Below are 24077 nucleotides of genomic sequence, written 5' to 3' on the forward strand. Positions count from 1 at the left end.
AGAGATATCGAGTGATCTTCCTGCAGTGAGGGGCAGGGATAGTAGACCGGAGGGGATTTGTCCAGTCCTGGTGAGTGCAAGGCAAAGAAGGCGTCAAGAGGTCCAAAGAGGCAGTGCAATGCTTCAAAGGGAGTCCACAATTTTGATAGTAAAGCAGTCGAGATCCAGTGCCAGAAGTCGAAGTGTGAGTCCAGAAGGCCAGGGAGTCGAGTTTCCAATGGGAAAAAGATCATAAGGAGAGTGTGACGCAGTCCCTTAAGCTGTGACGCGGTGACTGCGTGAGCCCATGCAGACTCTGCACAGAGATAGCATAGGGAAGCTCAACCAAAGCCCGAATCAGTGTCGGATCTCGAGTGACATTGTGATATATTTTCTCACTACCTCTTTGCTAGTTTATTCTCTGTATCAGATAGCCAGTTTGGGCATCCAATGATTTGTACTCAAATTACTACTACATAATAATCAAACCCTCAGTTGCTGCACCGATTTTCCCACATTGGGTTTTTCCAAGGACGTTTGTCCAAAAACAACGGTGTACTTGTGTGTGTATTTATTTCCCTCTTATGCAGTATTTTGTTACGCAGTATTTGATGTTGTGAAGGTTGCAATAGATTTATTTGGTTGTTTATTGTGTAACATTGTAAATAACTTAATTCGGAATTTAAACAAGTAGAAGAAATTTGATCAGTTACTGCAGTAGGGATTTGGCTTCCCGAATTTTCACACCGTATCAGAGCATGGTCCGTAAGCAGGGGAGCTCAAAGACGAAAGGGAGGAGGAGGTTCGAATTTCTACGTAGGCAGCAATTCGAAACCCCAAGTGCAGCGTATTTCCTTGGACAAGAGGGTCAATTTTTCATGGAAATTTAACTTCTCTAAGTGAGTCGATAGAGAATAAAATTTTCTGGATAGAAGAGTACCAGAGGTAGAGGGAGTAGCAACAGTTTCCTTGCAGAGAAGATCTTCAGCTGGGACGCAGATTTTGCACCAGTTTGCTAGTGCAAATAGCGTCAGGAGGGAGGAAGAGCACACACTGAAGGAATTCTTTCCTTAGGGAACTTCTAGCCAAGAAGTTTGAATTTTCCTAACAGAGCAGCAGTCGCTATGTGTAGGATTTCTCACTCCAAAAGAGAGTGTGAATAGCTGGGCAGCAGCTGCGCAAAGGAAAAGAGGAGGAGTTCGACATTTTCAGAGAGATGGCATCAGCTGGGTTGAGAGATCAAGATCGGTTGGACGGAGCCTCCATCTGTGACCTAGAAGGCTAGAATTTTCTGCCTTCTAGATGAACTTGATCTCAAGACTTGTATCGATAGTGTGGTAGTTGTACCCACAAATGCAGATCCGCATAAGAATTACAAGAAGGAGATAGCGAAAGCTAAGAGGTCGTCCTTGATGGGTTTCGAGATCACGTGGTATCTCACATAGTTGGCAAAGATACTTCTCGGCAAATGTGGGAAGCACTAGCTACGTTGTATGAAGGATCTTCTGAGCAGCGAAAGATGTATCTTGAGGAGAAGTTGAGATGCATGAGAATGCAGAAAGGGGAGTGTATAGACCCCTTCCTCACTAGGCTTCAGGATGTCCGAGACTAGTTGTCTTCAGTAGGGTCAACACCCCAGCCTACAGAGTTGGTGTGATTAGCTTTGAATAACGTTTCCGAAGAATGGAAAGTTTTCGTTTAGAGTATCTTGGGCAAAGAAAAACTGCCAGAATGGGATCATAAGTGGGTTGATCTACAGCAAGAGAGGATGAGGTGAGATCTAGTGAAGAGAACCATCAGTGGTGCGATCTACAGTAGGAGAGGATGAGGTGAGATCTAGTGAAGAGAACCATCAGTGGTGCTAGCAGCAGCAGTAGGACGAAGCAAGTAAAGGAAGAGGAATATGTGGCCCTCGCATCAAAGGGGCAGCAGGAACAACACAGGAGGAAGAAGGATGTTTCCAAGATCAAGTGCTTCAGGTGTGGTGAGCTTGGACACTACATCACTCAATGTACTCTTAGAAAGAAGGACAAGAAAGAAAAGCAGGATCAGCGAACTACATCCACTAAGATCGACATGTTGTCCTCTAGATTAGAGGAAGAGTTTGCAATGATCGTCGAGTTACCTCCAGGGGTGAGGTGGGGTGATTTGGAGTTGTAGCCCCAGAGAGCTACAGGATGGTCAGTATTCTTGAGGAGGTCCACCTCATGAATCAATACCTTGCTACGGGAGCCCAAGACATGCAATAGAAAGATGGATCAGTAGCAATTAGTGCAGCTAGGTGCCAAAGTGACAGATGTAGTAGCTAGTAGCAGTCAGAGACTGAACAACACAGAGTCTAGCAACAGTCAGGACGCAGGTAACAAATGCATCATACTGACCACAATTGGTTCAGTACTTTGGATTATTTTTCGTTGTAGTTGCAGCAACAGCAGTAAGAGATGGTTGCAGTGCAGATGCAGTGTTGGCAGCAGTTCAACAGAGTCAGCAGCAGCATGGATGCAGCGATCAGAGTTGTGCAGTAGTTGATGGGCAGTAGAGCCAGGCATCAGCAGCTCAGCAGGAGATGGTGCAGAGACAGAGTGATGCTTCAATGGGTTGCAGCACTCGCTAAGAGGGAGTGTTGATTTATGTAGCATCAGATGTGCTCTACCCTCGAGATTTTGCATGGAGGCTAAGACACATGCATCCTCCAAGACCCAAAAATCGTTTGGAAAATTCCACCTAAGGATGGTTTAATTAAAATAATTAATCATTTTTAATGAATTCCTAACTCTACACTTAGAAAATGTGATTAATTAAAGGGTATTAATTAAATCTAGTGTGAATCTTCTAGATAAAGACAAGGATCAACTCCCAGTTAATCATAGCCCTTGATTATGTTTTAATCTTGGTCGTTGGTGCCCCAACAAGATATTATATTCAGGAGCTTGATGGGCACTTGGAGAACACACCGAGATAGTAAGATCTAGAGATCGAATTCTCAAGAGTAGCAACGCTAAGTTGTCGGAGAAAAATTGACTGATCTCCTTGCAGTGAGGGACAGGGATAGTAGACCAGAGGGGATTTTTCCAGTCCTGGTGAGTGCAAGGTAGAGAAGGTGTCGAGAGGTCCAAAGAGGCAGCGCAGTGCTTCAAAGGGAGCCCGCAATTTTGCTGGTAAAGCAGTCGAGATTCAGTGCTATAAGCCGAGGTGTGAGTCCAAAAGGCCAGGGAGTCGAGTTTCAAGTGGGCAAAAGATCAAAAGGAGAAGGTGATGCAGTCCCTTGAGTTGTGACACGGTGACTGCATGAGACCACGCAGAGACTGCGCAGAGATAACGTATGGCAGCTCATCCAGAGCCCGGACTAGTGTCGAATCTCCAGTGACAGTGTGAAATATTTTCTCACTACCTCTTTGTCAATTTATTCTTTGTATCGAATAGCCAGTTTGGGCATCCAATGATTTGTACTCAGATTACTACTGCATAATAATCAAACCCTCAGTTGTTGCACCGATTTTCCCACATTGGGTTTTTCCGTGGGTGTTTGTCCAAAAACAATGGTGTACTTGTGTGTGTGTGTGTTTATTTCTCTCCTATGTAGTATTTTGTTTCCGAGGTATTTTATGTTGTGAAGGTTGCAGTAGATTTATTTCGATGTTTACTGTGTAACATTGTAAATAACTTGATTCAGAAATTAAACAAGTAGGGGAAATTTAATCAATTTTTGCAGTAGGGATTCAGGTCACCAAATCTTCACAATTTACAATTTAACTCCTTTAAAATGACTATTTGCTAGAATTTAATAATTTTATATTTCCAAAGCCACACTTGTTGTAATCAATATATAAGTCGATTGTCACTTAGATATAAAGCTTTGGAGGCAATGATCACTATCTAAATAGGCTACATCATGGCCTTGAGCTCAAATATCTACTACAATTGACTGTATTTTTTCTACATTAGGTTGTGACATAGGAAAATAACTAGATGCGTTATAATCACACAAAATGTTACAATGAAAAATCAACATGATGGCCAACCAATAAAAATATTAGATTATGTAATTGAAATGTATTGTTTCTATACCAAGTTTTGCCATAGAAAAAAAAAACCATGTGCATTATAGTCACATAAAGTGTTGCTATGAAAAATCAATATGACATTCACCTAAAGAAAATAATAGATAGTGTAATCTAAAGCTTATTCCATATGTAGAAGGTCATTCTATGTGCTCAATAAATGCCTTTTTGAAACTTGCTAAAGCATCTACCCTCCTTAGTCTCCAAAAGATTGCCAAGGATGAGGTCACCAACTCACCCTTCTTATGGTCAATTGGGTTTAGTTCTAGTGGTTGAGAGAAATGTTGTTATCCTCCCTATCCGGGTTCAATTCCTACTTGTGACATGTTGGGCTCATAGACTTTAGTAGTCAAATCACTACATTGAGTTGGGTACCTTGTCCCTTAAACAAGGAGGTCTCATATACCAATTTGGTGTTTGGCTTGGTTGTAACTTTAAAATTAGATTTATTTATTTATTATATATATTTAATGTTGAAAATATCATTTTTGGGTATATATCACTAAGTTCTGGAAAAAAAAAATATTGAGAAAATATTAGAACATATGAACAAACATGAACTAGGACCTGTAGAACTCCTAGAAATAATATAGAGAGCTCAATTGGTTTTACCCTTTTTACTGAGGCATATGCTCATGTAGCTCATGGGATCCATACTCAGAATCATGGAGGGTTACCGTCCACGAAACAGAGGAGTGCTAACAAAGTACCACTTTCCTCACTCAACTCTGAACAATAAGTGCAAAAATATGAGAGGAAGTATTTATCCTCACACACTTATATATAATGTCCACGTGTTTCATGCACAAAAGAGCCAAAATAAAAATAGTGACAATTGATGATGCTTCTTAGATTAGTGGCTTGACTACACTGTAGTAAAACCCACTATCCAAATCCTGTTTTCCCTTATAAATCAAACAGACAGTTATTTTGGTCTTGCAATATTGATCATTAACACACATGTTGCAAACTATCGAACTAATTCTTGAATGGATGAAAATAAATGCCACAATGATCCTACCTATGAGAGCTTAACATATACTTCACTCAGTATTGCACGAACCAGCCCTAAGATGTAATTTATCAATGTTATATCTTTTATAGTCATGTTCTGTGTTTTGACATAAAAAACATGAAACTCTTTTGCTTCTTAGTTTCCGTTGTTCTGAGGTCAGGGTTTTATTTTTTATTTGAAGTCAATGTTACATATATTTTAGATTTTTCTAAGGGTTCACCGGGAGTCTGCCAACAAGGCGCGAGTCCAAACAACCATCCTCGATTTGTGCACTTACCCTTCTGTCCAATCCCTAGCAAAAAACAAAAATGGGATATATGGCATGACACAGATTGGAACAAAAATCAGTTAAATGCAAAAGTACAATGCGAACTAGATATGAGTATCACTCCGATCTAGTATGTCGAATATTTTTAAACTTATTTGCAACTGCAGCAACCCATGCTCTCTCCTTATCTCCATATGCTTGTGGCACCCTGGATATCAAAAAGACAAATCCTCCCGAATTTGTTATATTCTCATCTGACAGAATCCTACAATTAAATGGCTGTACCAGAAGTGAAGCTGCTCCTTTGGGTATTATCTCCCATCCTTGCTCATCTGGAAAGTTAAAAATGTAACATGCATGCAATAGTGTTAGCGATAAAACATATTCTATCGTATGGAATACTAACTGCTTTTCATATGCATCCAAAATACAATTCCCCGTGAAAAGATAGAATGGAACGGTAAAATTCACATTGAGAAAATACAGCATTCTTTTGTTCTGCTCTCCTTCCATCCACTTTACTACCACACTACCCAATTTGATTTGTTTATCTTGAGGGAATCAAGGAATGTTTGATATTTCCTTCCTAACCTGCATTATTTGCAAAATAGAGAGTTGTTGTCAAATGTGACAAGCCCAATTGTTCGATCTTGCCCTTGAATAAATTAAATATATCATCGTTTGATGCTTCTGTTGGCATATCCCAGAAGCCACGTGCACATAAAACTTCTGAATGAAAAATGAGCTGATAGTGATGAAGCCCAGCAGAGAAAAAAGTGTGTTAGAGAATCGTGAATGGAATGGAAATTCACATCAAAATGGCAGCAGAGAAAAGGTACAGAAGTTACACTAATTAGATACAATGTTGACCTTGGAACTCCATACGAATCCACATGGAAAACCACGAATAAGAAAATATTTAGATATCCATCTAAACTTGTAAGACAATAAAAGATCTCACCTAAACCGTGCAAAATAAATAAGACTTTGACTTTCCTATAAAGGAATCCATTGCCACTGAAAACTTGGACAATCTCAAAGGAGAGATGAGTAATAGCATACCACGGACATTGAAATAGTATTCCGAAGCAAAGTATATGACCCCCACGCCAGATCTTCTTTGTCATCAATAGACAGATTTTCTGACATCAGAAACACTTGCCTGCAATCTGCTGGAAATTCCTGGCGTCTCGACGCACTCATACCCTGCAGTTAAAGAAAACTATTACCTTTAGAGAGGGAAGCTGTTTCTATCAAAACCCCTTTACCAAATTAATAGTGGCATTTGATATCTTCAGTGGTATACAAGCACTGAGTTAAGACTGTAAATGAAGTTTGTCACAGATCCAAGCAAAGGCCCAAACCTTAAAGGTTAAGCTCAGTGCAGCTAAAAATATTTCAAAATATCTTAAGATAATTAATGTGTATTAATGGTTATTGTCAGCAACCCATAGATTGCCAGCATGGAATGTTGCTGGGTGGTTTTAGCTAATTGATTCTGTTTATGCAGCCAACTATAGTTCTGAATAGCATATTAACACCTCTATATAAGCATCTTTAGTAATGAAAATTAACGGAATTTTTTTGTGCCTCCATCCAGTAACACCAACTCTCCTATTTTGAGTCACTGTGTTACGTCTAACTAAGTCACATGGTTTGGGTTTGACAATGATTAGGTTTGGTTCGAATTTGAATTTTTTTATGAGGTTGCCATTAGGATTGTTTATATACTTTTTCTGAAAATATATATAGATATACATGTAGGTATAGAAATTAACTTTAAAATGAAATATATGACATAAAATAGGAAGAAATCAACATCTATAAACATAAAATTTATTATGATGGACTTGGAAACTACAGGGATAGATTACGAGCTTGAGCTTGAGCTAAAACACAAGGTTACATGTTATAAATATAATTCATATAAAAATAATAAATGTAAATACAGATATAACAATAATTAATTAATTAATAGTTAGTTAGTTAGTAATGAAGAGGCATTTCTTAGAGACATGACCATTCATGATAGGGCACCTATCTAGGTATATAACCATTCATGATATGGCACCTACCCAGGTATATAAGTGAACCCTCATTGTAATCATTTCTTACATTTTTTGTACATTCAACAATTTTTATATACAATTACTACTTGTCCTACAATGGATACTTACATATTTCAGTTCTTCTGAATTATTCCGTTGTGTATACGAGCTTTGTTCATTATATTCGTATCAGAGTATTCTTTTGAGTATACGAACTTTGTTCATTACATTAGTATCAGAGCCATGTTTTATCCGACTTTTGGCCATCAATTTCGTCAACTTTGTTGCTGTCACAATTCAAGAGTTTCACTACGTAGCGCGAAATTTTCCATTCTATCGGATCCGCTATCAAGGTTTTGGCCATTTAAAAAAAAAAAAAAAAAAAAAAAATATATATATATATATATATATATATATTAAAAAAACCCTAAAAAGAAAGAAAGAATATATTAGAAAGAAAAAGCGCATAAAGACAAAAATTAATCAAAAAAATAGAAGATTATATTAAAAAATAAAAAATAAAACCAAAGGAGAAAAATTATATAAAAAATAATAATTGATAAAAAAAAGGAAAAAGAAGGAAGAATATAGATTATATATTTTAAAAAAAATAAAAAATAAAAAATAAAATTATTATTAATAAAAAAATAAAAAAGAGAAAGTTCCACATATATATAAAACAAAAACATAAAAGGCAAAATAAAAAAATAAAAAGCAAAAATCAGCTCGATTGGCCTAACGTCGTTGCAGCCCGACAAGCAACAAAAACCAGCGACCACTCGACTGATTTACAAAACTATTCTCAGCGATGCACTGCTCGTGCAGTCGGTTCACAGTAGTCAACCACCCTCATCTGTAGGCGCCTCAACATTTCTGCAAACAACCAACGTCCCCTAGTTCCCTAGCACCGACGTCACTGTTCATCCCAAACAACCATTTTTTTTTTCTTCCTCCAGCAACAACATCCGAGCTACCACCGTTTTCCTCTGTCTGATTTATTATTTACCTACCCATATCTGCACACTTCGTAGGTTACCACCTCACCGCAAGGCACCATTCACACTGATGCGTCCGTTCATACTCACCACCAATTCATCCTTTCACCAATCACAGAGATTGCCTGTAATTATCACATTCCATCGTCATTGTGCACGATTAGTTAACACAATTTATACACATAAAAGTCCATAACCATACCCAAGATCCGCTAAGAATTGCATCTTAAGATTAACTAAAATTTTAGTTATTATAACTTAACCAAGGTCAAGGATTAGATGATCAGACCAACATTTATTTAAAATGATACTAAGCCTAAGAAAATAAAGAAATTGTTCTTTATTATTAAGAATACAAAATACCTAGGGAAAAATTGAAATATATATTAAAAGGATTTAAGTGGCCAAGTTATACCCTAAGGTAAAAAAAATTTAAGATTCATTTTAAAAGGAAGAGAGTTATTTAAAAAAAAATATTATTATTATTATTATTATTAGATAATAAAAAGGGATTATCATCTTAAGAAAAGCCAATTCAAAAAGAGATATTTTTGCGAAAAAATCATTATAGTGGAAAAAGTGTTTTTATAACAAGATTATTTGAGAAAAGTAAAAAAAGAATATATTCTTATATTCTCAAAACTTATATAAGAGGAAAAGGAAGCACTTAAGATGAGTTCCACATGCAAGTCAATATTTCGGACTAAATGTCCATTTTGTCTAAATGAAATTGGATATACATGTATTCAAAAAAATTGAAAATTAAGTTATCCAGCGTGTGGAAGATTATTTAGTACAAAAGAACGTCAAGATAATGAGCAGATGCAAATAAAAAGAGAACTCGCAGAACTACAACAAAAGAACGAAGCATTGGAAAAGAGATATAAAGATCTCGAGGATCGGTTTCATGAAAAATCAACAAAAAGTAATGAAGAAATTTGGCGTCTAAGGGACCATAATAAAAAATTACTTGAGAAGCTCAAGAATTGTTCTTTTTAGTATGGTCTTCTCAGTTTTTTCCCTCGTCTTTTGGATTGTTTGTTTTCCTTTTTATTCCTTCTCTGCTCTTTGATTTCTATTCAGTTTTTTTTTTTAATATTACTTGATTAAAAATAAAAATAAGATGTTTTTGTTTGAATAGGTAATAAAATCTTCTTACGCCTTAATTAATTAACATAATGTATAAATAAGCCCGCAGAGGTTTGGTCTCGTGGCCAGCGAACGATCTGTTAAGTCGTCTGTGCCGCTGTGCAAGTCACGAGTTCGGATCTCGTCTTACCCGAGGTCCGTTCTTCTGGGCAGGGCGGTTCCTCCTAGAGGTTCGACCCTGTGTAACGCGAGTACAATACCACCACCGTTGCCAATTCTACTAGTCACCAAAAAAAAAACATAATGTATAAATAAATAAATAAAAATTATACCTGAATATAGATGAAGGAATTTTAAAGATTGAAACTAATTATCCCGTTATACTTTTAAATATAAATAAATAAAATTTATAATGAATTAACTAACTAATTAGAAACAACTATACTTTTTCTCAATAGTTCTTCAATGACTTTGTTAAAATTGGCAACCAGGGAAAAACTTCATGTGGGTCATCTTATTCATGGCTGATAATATTTTTATTAGATTCCTTTCATCGAGAGGTGTAGGATTGATATAAAGATCATCCGATTCCGATAAGTATTCATGGAGATATGAATTTATTTTGATTATGGAATTATTATCAAGCCGACTTACAACTCATGTAGGCTCAGAAGCCCAACAGTCGCATCTATTCAAACACCAACGTTGTGTATAAATACAAGAGGACTTTTCCTCATTTGCACTCACTCTTCTCATCACATCTCTCTCTCTCTCTACTGCGCAGAAATGAGTCTCTTCTTTACTGCGCAGAAATGGGTCTCTCTCTCACATGTGAAGCCAAAAACTGTTGAAACTGAAGCCACAACTGCAGAAGTAAAGATTGACATGCGTGGCCTAAAAGATCTCCTCATCTGAACTGCGCTATAGGTTCATCTGAACCTCCTCTGAAAGCCGCAACTTTTGGTGGTGGAATGAAGTCAATCCGATGAACAGTTTGCAAGATATCGACTGCCCTAGTTTGAAGCCGGAAACTGCTGAAACTAAAGCTGCAACTACAGAAGTAAAGATTGACCTGCGTGGCCTAGAAGATCTCATCATCTGAACTACATTATAGATTCATCTGAACCTCCTCTGAAAGCCACAACTTTTGGTGGTGGAATGAAGTCAATCCGACGAACGGTTTGCAAGATATCGACTACCCTAGTTTGAAGCCGGAAACTATTGAAACTGAAGTTGCAACTGCAGAAGTAAAGATTGACTTGTTTGGCCTAGAAGATCTCCTCATCTGAACTGCGTTGTAGGTTCATTTGAACCTCCTCTGGAAGCCGCAACTTTTGGTGGTGGAATGAAGTCAATCCGACGGTCGATTTGTGAGATATTGTCTGCCCTAGTTTGATAAAGAAGCCGCTAATGCTGATGCTGCTGATCTAGGGTTTGCTACTGCTGATATGAATCAGATTTATTGTACTATTTATCTCTGTTGAATTATTGAAGATAAAAGGAGATTTGATCGAAGGGTTTCCCCACACATTGTGGGGTTTGTCGCTGGCTAGCCACCACATCTTGTGTCTCTTGTCTTGGCTTGTTTTATGTCGATCGTTTAATGTTCTATCTACACTTTACTTTATGTACATGTGATTGCTAATCTGTGGAATATAATAAGGAAAAGAAATAAACGGTTATAAGCATAGAACATACCATAACTTAACATGGTACCAGAGCTGAGGTGAAGACAAAGCCCGAGCAAGAGCAAGAGCAATCACCGAAGAGAAGATTGGTGAGGCTATCCTAAAAGAACTATGGGGTCCTCAACACTCTGTCGAAGGCAAGCTTCGTAAGAAAGATGACTATCACGAATGGAAGATGTCTATTGATCTAACCCTAGACGATCCAGGAGTGCTAGACCATGTAAGAGGCAATATTGTTGAGCCTCCATCAAATGCATTCGCTGCTACATGGAACAAATGGAAAACCGAAGAAGTCTAAATAGAAGATCATCCGGGACTATCAACAAGCACTTGGTGGCCTACATCTCTGAACTAGACACCTCCAAGGAAATCTACGATAGACTAGGAAATGGCACTCACAACTCTTGGAGGATTACCATCCGAATGGTACGTGTTCAGGACTACTCTTTTGAACTATAATGTAATTCTTGGTTTCGAGGAATTAATGGCTAGATGCATTCAAGAAGAAACAAGGGAAGAAGAGCAAGAAATGCCCATGCCTAAAGGTCCTCCTGCTGCCTTTTCTTCTCATGCTAAGAAAAGAAATAATTCCGGGACTAAATCAAAAGGAAAGGCTGGACCTAAGGGTGGAAGAAAAGGACAATGTTACATCTGCGATAAAGCAGGTCACTATGCAAGGGAGTGCCCTGATAGAAAGGACTCACACCGGGACGATGATCAAAATCCCTCTGATGGCAAATCAAAGGAATGACAAATTCAACAGCAAAGGTAAGAGGAGAGCTGGGGATCGAGGAAGAGGACAACCATTCAAGAAGGCTAGAAAGTCTAGGATGTATTAAATGCACCTAACCTCAAAAAGAACCTAGTGTCCATCTCGGCAATGGAAGACAAAGGCTACAAGGTAACCCTCAGCAATGGCAAGGTATGTATATGGAAAAATAATGTTAAAGATGCCTTTACTCTTGGGTTTAGTGTTGATTCATTATATCAAGTCAATGGAAGTCCGCTAGGTGTCATGTCTTATGACACATCTCTCAGTCCGAACTTTGGCATCGGAGGTTTGCCCCCCTTCATTACAAAGCTCTACCCGATGTAAGACAGATGGTAACAGGGATGCCCGAATACCAAGTAGAGAAAGAAGGTGTATGTCCGGGATGTGCCGAAGGAAAGCTCAAAAGGGGACCATTCCCCTCGAGCCAAAGCAAGACCTTCGATATATTACAGTTGGTTCACTCAGGCATATCTAAGGCTGGCATTAAGAGGGAGACTACTACACCACGTACTCCTGAGCAGAATGGTGTGGCGGGAAGGAAGAACCGCACGATTGTGGAAGTTGTCCGGGCCATGCTACATTATCAAAGACTTCCGAAGTTTCTATGGGCTAAAACTACAAACACTGCCGTATATGTACAAAATCGATGCCCTCATCAAGCATTGGGTTCCAAGACTCCTGAAGAAAAGTTCACCGGTAAGAAACCTGATGTTTCTCATTTTAGAATTTTTGGAAGCCCTGTATATTTTCATGTGCCGAAAGAGAAAAGAAATAAATTGGGTGCATCTGGAAAGAAGGGAATTTTCGTGGGCTATGGTGAAAATACTAAAGGCTATAGAATCTATGTAGCCGGTCAAAGGGAAGTTGTAATTAGTCATGATGTCACCTTTGACGAAGATATGGCTCTCAGCAAGGTGAACAATCTTCCGACTTTGAGGAGCTCTCAAGAAGCCGACACCGGGGAACCGAAAGAAAAGGATGATGAATCAATGCCTGATGTAGAAGAACCCATGGATCTGATTGATCCTCCTCCACATGAGCCTTCCTCTTCTAGGAAGAGGCCTTCATGGCTTAGGGGACTACTTGATGATGCTGAAGGACATTCTGCACCCCGAGGAACCTTTCGTGAAAGTAAGAAACCTAATAGGTATCAGGGATACCTGACCATCATGAGCACGATCATACAAAATAAGCCTTCATCATTCTCAGACGTCGTCAAGCATCAAGTATGGAAGGATGCTATGACCGAAGAATGAGTCTATAATGAAGAATGATGTCTGGGAAGTAGTTCCCAGACCCCAAGACAAGACAGTTGTTACTTCCAAATGACTTTACAAGATAAAGCATGCAGCAGATGGAAGTACGGAAAAGTATAAGGCTCGTTTTGTTGCTCGTGGTTTCTCCCAGAAGGAAGGTATAGACTATGATGTGATATTTGCACCTGTTGCCAGATATACGACGATCCGCTCGATCATAGCCCTTGCTGCTTCACAAGGATGGAACCTACATCAGATGGATGTCAAGACTGCGTTCTTACATGGCTCGATCAAAGAAGAGGTCTACATGGAGCAACCCGAAGGATTTGAAATTTATGATCGAAAATCTCATGTATGCAGGTTGAAAAAGGCTCTCTATGGGCTAAAGCAAGTACCCCGAGCATGGTATGAGAGGATCGACAGCTACTTGATGAAGCTGGGATTCAATAGGAGTGAAGCCGATACTAACCCTTACTTTAAGGTTGAAGATGACAAGCCTCTCATACTGGTGTTGTATGTGGATGACCTCTTTCTAACAGGTGCAGACCCTCTCATTCACAAATGTAAGAGGGAGTTGGCTTCTGAATTTGAAATGAAGGACCAAGGACTTGAAGTATGGCAGAAGCCAAGGGAAATTTTCCTATCTCAAGGAAAATATGTGGTAAAGATATTGGAAAGATTTGGTATGATGGACTGCAAGCCTATGACTACCTCGGGGATCTTAACTTTTAGAAGTTATATGGTAGTGATGTCGGACCGGATTTGGGAAATGCCTCTGAGTTTCAAAAACTCATTTGCGTTGATGTTCTTGGTGAACCTCCTTCCGAACATATGTTTTGCAGTTAGCACTGTGAGCTCATATTTGGTTGAGCCTCACTGCATTGATGCCAAGAATCTTCTAAGATATCTTCATGGCACAATTACTAATGGATTGAGATACACTACCAGAAATATGAAACTGCATGATTATTCGAATGCTGATTAGGCAGGTAGTGCGGAGGATCACTGGAGCACTTTTTAGTGTCGTTTCTCTTTGGATTCTGCTTCAATATAATGGATGAGCAGGAAGCAGAAGTCAGTCGCCATAAGCACCACCGAGACTGGATACATATCTACGAGTATGATCTTGTATGAAGCTACCTGGTTGGGGAAGCTCTTCAGTGAGCTATTTGAACAAATACCATTGTGATTCTCTATAACAACCAGAGGTGGGATTCGATTATTGAGGAATCCCGTATTCGTCGATTGCTCCAGCAGATAGACATCATCTGGGATATGGTAAGTCGATGAGCAAGGAGGCTCCATCACATTAAGATGATGTACAAGTCAATACACCTTGTCAAAGCCCCGAGAAAATATCTAATCTGTGATTTTCCCAAACGACTTGATGTCGTCAAGAAACCCTTGTGCAAGGGTCCTGCATGTTGCATACATTGAGCTCTGGGAGCTCTAAGGACTTGCGGTTCTTACTGGAGCAACATACGACCACAGGGTGACTCACCCTCCCTTGGTGGTGCGCACTAGAACAAGATGACTCGCTCTCTTGTGGGACAAGATGATTCGCTTTCTTGTGGAACAGGATGATTCGCTCTCCTGTGTAGCAGGATTGATGTGTTCTCCTGTGAGGCCTGGATTGATCTGTTCTCCAAGGCGATTGTAGCAGGATTGATGTGTTCTCCTGTGTGGCCTGGATTGATGTGTTCTCCATGGCGACCTGGATTGATGTGTTCTCCATGGCGATTGTAGCAGGATTGATGTGTTCTCCTGTGAGGACAGGATTGATTAGTTCTCCTGTCGAGGCATCCTACCCATGCAGTTTAGGACTCATGGGAAGTACCTCTCATCTGATCAATGAGCAGGGAAATGAAGTTAGGGACCATAGTAGTACCGATGGACGCATCGTTGTATCTACCGTACTCCCTACGCTAGGAGGACCTACATTGATCTGGGATCAATGGTACTGGTCTGGGACCAGTGGTACATACTCCGAGACTGACTTCGTGTCAGTGCAGTACTGGTCTGGGACCAGTGAGAGTGGTACATACTATGACGCTGACTTCGGGTCGGTTGAGATTGGTCTGGGACCAGTGGTACACTCTTTGAGACTGTGATACTGGTCTGGGACCAGTGGTAGGAGTGGTACTTACTATGAAGCTAACTTCGGGTCGGCTGAGACTGGTCTGGGACTAGTGGTACGCACTCTGAGACTGACTTTGAGTCAGTGGAGGATGATACTGGTCTAGGACCAGTGGAGTTGTACTCACTATGACGCTGACTTCGGGTTGGTTGAGACTGGTCTAGGACCAATGGTACATACTCTAAGACTGACTTTGAGTCAATATGATACATCCTCGATCATTTCTTCTTCTTCATAATTCAGACAAACACAGAGCAAAACAAAACAATGCAAGAGCAGAGCAGAACAGAGCAAAACAGTACCAATTAGTACAGGGTAGAACAAGACAAAGCAGAACAGGCAGGATAGAGCAAAGCAGGGCAAGGGTCAGGCTGTACAGGGCAGTGCATTTGATGGATGAATAGTAACGACCGATAGACAGATTGCAAATGAAGTTCTCCCTGGTTAAGAGGGAGTGTTAAAATTGGCAACCAGGGAAAAACTTCATGTGGGTCATCTTATTCATGGCTGATAATATTTTTATTAGATTCCTCTCGTCGAGAGGTGTAGGATTGATATAAAGATCATCCGATTCCGATAAGTATTCATGGAGATATGAATTTATTTTGATTATGGAATTATTATCAAGCCGACCTACAACTCATGTAGGCTCAGAAGCCCAACAGTCGCATCTATTCAAACACCAACGTTGTGTATAAATATAAGAGGACTTTTCCTCATTTGCACTCACTCTTCTCATCACATCTCTCTCTCTCTACTGTGCAGAAATGAGTCTCTTCTCTACTGCGCAGAAATGAGTCTCTTCTCTACTGTGCAGAAATGGGTCTCTCTCTCTCACATGTGAAGCCGGAAACTGCTGAAACTGAAGCTGCAACTGCAGAAGTAAAGATTGACCTGTGTGGCCTAGAAAATCTCCTCATCTGAACTGCGCTATAGGTTCATCTGAACCTCCTCTGAAAGCCGCAACTTTTGGTGGTGGAATGAAGTCAATCCGATAAACGGTTTGCAAGATATCGACTGCCCTAGTTTGAAGCCGGAAACTGCTGAAACTGAAGTTGCAACTGCAGAAGTAAAGATTGACCTGCGTGGCCTAGAAGATCTCCTCATCTGAACTATGTTGTAGGTTCATCTGAACCTCCTCTGAAAGCCACAACTTTTGGTGGTGGAATGAAGTCAATCCGACGAACGGTTTGCAAGATATCGACTACCCTAGTTTGAAGCCGGAAACTGCTGAAACTGAAGCTGCAACTGCAGAAGTAAAGATTGACCTGCGTGGCCTAGAAGATCTCCTCATCTGAACTGCGTTGTAGGTTCATCTGAACCTCCTCTGGAAGCCGCAACTTTTGGTGGTGGAACGAAGTCAATCCGACGGTCGGTTTGTGAGATATCGTCTGCCCTAGTTTGATAAAGAAGCCGCTAACGCTGATGCTGTTGATCTAGGGTTTGCAACTGCTGATATGAATCAGATTTATTGTACTATTTTTCTCTACTAAATTATTGAAGATAAAAGAAGATTTGATCAAAGGGTTTCCCCACACATTGTGGGGTTTGTCCCTGGCTAGCCGCCACATCTTGTGTCTCTTGCCTTGGTTTGTTTTTTGTCGATCGTTTAATGTTCTATCTACACTTTACTTTATGTACATGTGATTGCTAATCTGTGGAATATAATAAGGAAAAGAAGTAAACTGTTATAAGCATAGAACATACCATAACTTAACAGACTTTTAGTTAGATTCCTTAAATTTAGTATTAGGTCAAATATTTAACTAACTAATTAGGTTATCCATTTAAGAAACATTTATTATTTTTTCTTATTATAATAATATTATAAGTTTTTATTTAGTTTATATAGTTTTAATAATAAAAAAGGTATATAAATTAGTTATTGATTTATACTCATTGTAGTTAAATACAAACAGTTACATTTAACCAAATATGGAAATAAATATAACAAAACTAACTTATTAATTAATTAACTAATTTTCCCTGTCCCTATCTCTTGGTCCAATCCAGTTACCCAGTCAAATATAGTTGTTTCCTGGCCAAATATAGCCGTTGAATGATCTGCTCTCTCTATTTAACCTGTAGCCATGATCTGGTTCTTCAACTTGCCCTGACGACGAACCACACTTGTTGGTCCGAAACACGTCGACAAATGAATTATGATGTGATTTTTGCCGAAAACTCTTCTCAATAAATTCCAAAGCTACCAGGAAAAAATTAGAGGAAGAAAATGAATGTCTTGAGAAGAAATTCAACAAGAATCTATCAGAAAAGGAAGAAGAAAAATTACGTTTAAAAACCCTTAATCAAAGGTTACTACAACAAATCAAAAATTTTAAAGATGAGAAAGAGACTAAGAATAAAGTCAACAATCCAGAAAGCGAAGATCTTTTACGTCTAAGGAATAATAACCAAAACCTTTGTACACAAATAAATAAGCTTAAAAGTAACAAGAAGTCACTAAATGACAAGTTAGAACAACTTACTCAAGAAAAAGTATTGAAGTCTCCACCCGTAATAGTCCAAGTCAAAGATAAAAGAACAAATATTGATCTAGTCAATATCACATCTCAAGAAGAGGATAAATTAGCGAAGGTGAAGATGTACTTAGAAGTTGTAGTCCAAACAACAAAAAATTCAAGTGAAGATCTCACAATTAATCAAGCAATTTCTGAACCTGAAAGAAATCAGATGCCCCCAATAAAACAAGAAATCACCCTGAACAAATTAGGGCAAAATCAAACCATAAGAGCTCTTTATCGACATCCGAATTGTTGAAGAATGTAACTAGGTTCAGCCTTCATATTTATATTTGAGTCAAAGAATGAAAAAGAAATTATTATTATTATTATTATTATTATGACTTATTAAAGCATGGGTTTCATGCTTGGGTCATCATGTTTTAGGTCAAAGTCCCCATTGAGAACTTCTAGGATTTATTTTGAGCCATTAGAGTCATTGTCCATTTAAAGAGACGCTTCTTGGGCTTTTGAATAATGTAAAAAAGTTTATTGTTGAGTCAAATAAGGTATTTGTCACCTCCACACCAAGTCGACCTCAAGGAGATCAAGTCAGCCTCAAACTAGGTAATTCGACCTCACCTAAAGCCTATATATACAAGCAATTCAAATTCATTTGGAGATATCAACTCAAGAAGTTCGATCTACATCAAAGAAGTGCAGAAAAGTGTGGAGTTCAAGGTGAAGAAGAAAGAAATACAAATCGAAGGTTTTGGGCCATCTCTTTCTCTCTCTTATGCGAAGTTACTGGGCTAGTTGCTCGATCGAAATTTTACTGTTGTGAGGGTCGAAGTTCTGAAAGTGTTGGGTCAAAGATTCTACTGCTGGAAGGTCGAAATTCTGGATTTGTTAGGTCGAAGTGTTGTTGCTGCAAGGTCAAAGTTCTAGGTCGAAGTTGCTGGAAGGAGAGGCTGACTTAGTGGTTGGAGGAGGTCTGGGTCTAGATTGAAGAGTCTTGGATTATCTCATCTTAACTACTAAAGGAAAAAGTTTGACTAGGTTTTCCCCTAGATAGGGGTTTTTCCCTAGCAGAGTGCCTACATCTTGTGTCTCTTGTTCTTGGGATTTTCATACACATATAACTTGGTAATTGGTTGATGAAAGATAATATAACAAAGATGTAAAAGAAGCCAATACAATTCACAAGTAATTATCAAGAAAGACAAATCTAACCCTAACTTTACTAGCATTGATTTCTCAACATGGTATCAAAGCTAAAATCAGGAAAGATTGGAGATCACTCCATTGGCTTGAAAGAAAGGACTACTCCCTCTATGATAAGATACTTGAAAATGGGATTCAACATTGTAGGACGCTGGATCAAAAGGGTCATCTACAACTTATTCAACAAAGTCAAAGACAAAGGGTTTTTGGCTGTGTTGACCACTACGTGTCAACTACCCATAGCAGCGCACCCACTTTTCTTCGCAAAAGGGATAGCGCTTGATTGATGTGCCCGTGCCATTTGACAGTCATCGTCGAACTGATCATGTTATGTTGTAAACCCAGTCTGCATGTGTAAATTGTAAATAATCTTAGCAGATCTTAGTCATGTATGTAAATTGCCTAGGTGGACCTAATTTTCTAGTGATAATCTACGCTCCGGAAGGTTTTTTGTCTCACCGATCCATGATCGACAGAGTTTTCCTTCAACCTAACCGCAATGCCGGAATGAATTTTGTCATTAGAATCTTAGGGGAATCCTAGTGCGTTGATCTGCTGGATTATAATTGTGACGCAGAACTGGGTGGTCCATGAGGGTCTATCTCAAATGAGTTTTCCCCCTTGAGATGTAAAGTTGTTAAATCATGATGTAAAATGTCTTGAAGGTTAGAAAATGTTTTATCCCCTCATAAGTCCTAAGTCCTAGGTCCTAGGTGATTTTTCCAAAATGCTAAGTTTGAGGATCTAAAAAAAAAATCATAAAAGATAAAAATAGTTTCTTTTTTTTTTTTAGTCTTTAGATTAGATTTTATTTCTATTTAGGATTTTAATTTTGATTTTTAGTTTTAAAGAAAAAAAATATAAAAATGTATAAAAAATAAAATAAAATAAATAAATAAAATTGAAAGGCTTAGCTAAAAGTTGAAAAATCATTTTGGTGTCTTTTTGTGGTATTTTTCTATAGCTAAATGCACTTAATGTTTATTTATAAGTTGGCTATGTGAAAGTGGTAGTGGCCAGCATTTAAATTTTGTGGTCGCTTAAAGCATTTAATCTTTTAAAATTTAATTGTTGGATCATTATTAAAGCGTGGAGTTTATTGAATAGCTTGTATTGCTTGGGATATTCGATGATAAATTATTGTTTTACATGGTTTATACTTCTGCAACATTTAACAAATAATCTTTTAATCATTAGCTCCATAAGGCACTGGTACATTAATTTTTAAATGAATCAAGTGCTAAGTTGCCTTGTTGTGTCTCCCAACCCAACTAGTCCACAATTCGTCATCTATTGTCCCATAGGGTCTACCCCCCTTAGCCGCGGGAGACAGCTTAAACAGAGAGATTGGAGATCAGGATGACAGCCCCCCATCTGAGCGTTGTCGTGACAATCTATGCGACAACATTTTTTGGCGTCGTTGCCAGGGATAGAGTTTTTTTGTCCCTGGCGTTTCATCGACATTCATCTTCTCATTTCTCATCATTCTTTCATCTTTCTCATCTCTCATTTGAGCTAGCAGATTCAAACATTTTTTGGCATCATTTGGATCTTTTCATCGCCTTATCTTTTGTCATATCAACAGCTTCTCTTCGATTCATTTCTTGTCTGGGTGGCAACTCCATTTCTTTTCTTTTATTTTTCCCAGACGAGAAGCCTCCCTCATATTTGCTTGTTTGTTGCTTTTTGGATCCTAGAATTAGATTCATTGTTCAAGTGGCAACTCCACTTCTTTCATCTATTGATTTTCTTGAGCAGAGATCTTGTTCTATCATCCATTTGGTCCCTCGTTATTCATCATGGATTATTCGTTTAAACCATGTCATTTTAGTGATAATCTCCATGATTTTCCGGAAGAGGCCGTTTCTAAATTGTTTTTGTTCTCAGGTGGTGATTCAGTCGCTGTTAGAAAGCATATAAACAAGTTTACTTGTGTAATGATCATATATTGTAGACTTCCTCAATATAATCATGAAGATGACAAAATGCGTCTATTTGTCCGTTCTTTTAAGGGTGATGCTTTGAACTGGTTTAATAATTGTCCTGAAGATTCTCTCACTTCTTTACAAGACATTGTCGATGCTTTTAAAGATAGATATGGTGATCCAGATAGCTCGCCTTGTGCCCTTAAAATTGTGCAATAGAATGAAAGTAATCTTGTAAAAGGTCCAGCTGTCGATGAAAGATTTGAAGACAATTCTTCCTATCAGAATGTGCCATCTACCTATACCATTGCAGATCAAATCCATGAGAGTGGAAAAGCAGGGACAAATTGTAAAAACAGTGTTGACAATGAAAAGGAAGATAAGAAGCAAATTATACAAGAACTAATCCGGCTGGTAAAAAATATGGAGATCAATCAAACTAATTTTGCCAATGATGTGAGAACTTTATGCACCCACCTGGAAAAACGTAATAAAGAGATGGAGATCATGAAAATTAAACACTCTGATTACATAACCGACATGCAAAATCAGCATGCTAAGGAAATTGAGGCCATGAAAACTAATCATGACACAGAAATTAGTTTTATGCAAAGCAAGTTATCAGGCTTAGAGGAAAATATGACGACCATGAAAGCTAATCATGATAAGGAAATTAATTCTATGCAAAATAAATTATTGACCATGGAAGAAGACCATGCCAGGGAAATCAGTGCTATGAAGGTTGAACACTCTAGTTAGATGGATGCCATTAAAATACAGGTTCAGAAATTTCAACAGCTATCAGAGGATGAAAGAAACCAGGGAATGTCAATAGATCAAGAGCCTCCTTATCTGTTACAGCAAGCTCCATCTTATTATGAGGTCCTTTGTTCCGCTAAAAAGTGGATAATTGAAGGTGACCTGGGTAAAAGGGAAACTAATAATCAGATTGATGCTCACACGGTTAATCCACCAGTCATTAAAGATCAAGTTATAACTCATGGCACCTATGAGATTGGTCCATCATCCTTGACAGGGCAGATGCAGAATGAAGAAAGACATGTCGCGCATATCTTACATACTTCATCTGAGAGCTTTGAAGCAGAAAGTTCCATGTCATCAGTGATACAACGTCCCACGAAGAGAAAACACAAAAAGAAAGAGAACGAGAAGAAGATTTGATGCATCAGACGACCGCGAGCAGCTTGATTTTCGGATAGGAAAAAGTCCTACCATATGCAGAATTGGACATGGCATATCCGACAAGCAACCGACAGATTTGCTTGAAAGCAGGCAAATGCTCATATACACTATATTGAAAACATCTGATGCCATGGAGCATCCTCTGTATTTCTAACCCTACTTGTTTTTTCAACATTTTCATTTCTATTTTAGATTTAGATTTACTTTTCTTGTTACTAAATAGTTAATAAATGAAGAGCTTATATCTTCCATGTGCTTAATGTTATATGATGATTTTTTGGATGGACGCTACTTATTTTTGGTTGTGTGTTGCATGGGTGCAGATTCTGGATTCTCACATTTCTATAGTGCAGCAACGTGTCCCCAAGTAGAGCCAAATGTTGACCACTACGTGTCAACTATCCATAGCAGCGCGCCCTCTTTTCTTTGCAAAAGGGATAGCGATTGATCGACGTGTCCGTGCCATTCGACAGTCATCGTCGACCTGATCATGTTATGTTGTAAACCCAGTCTGCATGTGTAAATTGTAAATAATCTTAGCAGATCTTAGTCATGTATGTAAATTGCCTAGGTGGACCTAATTTTCTAGTGATAATCTACATTCCGGAAGGTTTTTTCTCTCACCGATCCATGATCGGCAGAGTTTTCCTTCAGCCTAACCCCAAAGCCGGAATGAATTTTGTTATTAGAATCTTAGGGGAATCCTAGTGCGTTGATCTACTGGATTATATTTGTGACGCAGAACTGGATGGTCCATAAGGGTCTATGTCAAATGAGTTTTCCCCCTTGAGATGTAAAGTTGTTAAAGTCATGATGTAAAATGTCCTGAGGGTTAGAAAATGTTTTATCCCCTCATAAGTCCTAAGTCCTAGGTCCTAGGTGATTTTTCCAAAGCGCTAAGTTTGAGGATCCAAAAATTAAAAAATAAAAATAAAAATAAAAAAACAATAAAAAAAAATAAAAATAATAATAAAATAATAAAATTTTAAAATAACTAAATAAATAAATAAAATAAAATTTTAAAAATAAATAAAATAATAATAAGTCAAAGTTTTAAGAAAATAAATGCAGAATTTCAATTTTTTAATATATTAAAATGCATTTAAAAATTCGACGGATGAGATTAAAAGGGATTTTGATCGATCATTTTGACATGGATCACTCAAACTAGCCGTTGGGAATTTTTCCTTTAAATAGGGTGTCAGGGGTCATTTGATATGAAAGTGGATCTCAGAGTTTGGTGCTAAAGAAAGCTCTCTTGTAGTCATTTTTTTTGTGCAATAAAGAAAGACTTTGGGGTTGAAATCTTGCTGGTGTTACTCTTCTAAAGGTGTTGTAAGATGATTTATTTTTCTGCATAATTTTGTTTTCAGCGATAGATAATAGCTTGACAAAGATTGATTTAAGCATAGGTATCTTGTTTGATCTTTGGGGTTTGAATGATAGTTTAGATTCTGAAATATAATGGCATGTATCTCCATTTGATCTGGATTGCGCTATTGTTTTCTCCCTCTATGTTAATGGTTGATTTTAAGTTGTGCAGGAAATCTTAGTTTTGAGTTTACCGGGGGTTAGGGGAAGTTCTCAGCTGAACCAGCCAACTCCTGGATTGCATTTTCTGAAAGAGCCCAGCTAGTTTTAATCCCAAGCTTATCATCTGAACATTTTTATGAATGCATGCAGGGTTTTCTGGAGTATCTCACATTAAGTTTAGAATTCCGAAAATATTACTGTGGATTATTGACAAATCTGGCTGCTTAATAGTCAAAAATTTGTAAATATTGTAAAAAAAATTTAACTGTTTTAGGCTTTTTAGGTTTGTTTCTTTCACATTTTACTTCTTGGTGTTCTGTTTTTGCTATTGCAGGTTGCAGGTACAGATTTTAAAAATTTGCAGGGTTTTCAGCAGACAATCTGAAGCAGCGGTTCAAAATTTTAAGAGCCTTGGTAAATCT

General features: G+C 38.2%; 1 protein-coding gene across 2 annotated transcripts in view; it reads right to left on the reverse strand.

The window, feature by feature from the left end:
• Nucleotides 1-5084: 5084 nt before the first annotated feature.
• Nucleotides 5085-24077, reverse strand: part of HCF208 (chaperone (DUF2930)) — a 109641-nt gene continuing 90648 nt past the window's right edge. Inside the window, exons 5-7 of one of the 2 annotated variants that reach the window (XM_089404533.1) lie at nucleotides 6386-6529; nucleotides 5915-6068; nucleotides 5085-5655 (exon numbers count right to left, since the gene is read on the reverse strand). In XM_089404533.1, the coding sequence (XP_089260659.1) occupies nucleotides 5441-5655; nucleotides 5915-6068; nucleotides 6386-6529 (513 nt within the window). In that variant the 3' untranslated portion in view covers nucleotides 5085-5440. The remainder of the gene's footprint in view (nucleotides 5656-5914; nucleotides 6069-6385; nucleotides 6530-24077) is intronic. The other variant, XM_089404534.1, reaches the window with a different exon arrangement.

The sequence above is a fragment of the Pinus tabuliformis genome, chromosome 2_2, assembly GCF_031772625.1.
Source record: "Pinus tabuliformis cultivar Carrire ecotype Pingquan chromosome 2_2, CPIR1, whole genome shotgun sequence".
Lineage (NCBI taxonomy): Eukaryota > Viridiplantae > Streptophyta > Pinopsida > Pinales > Pinaceae > Pinus > Pinus tabuliformis.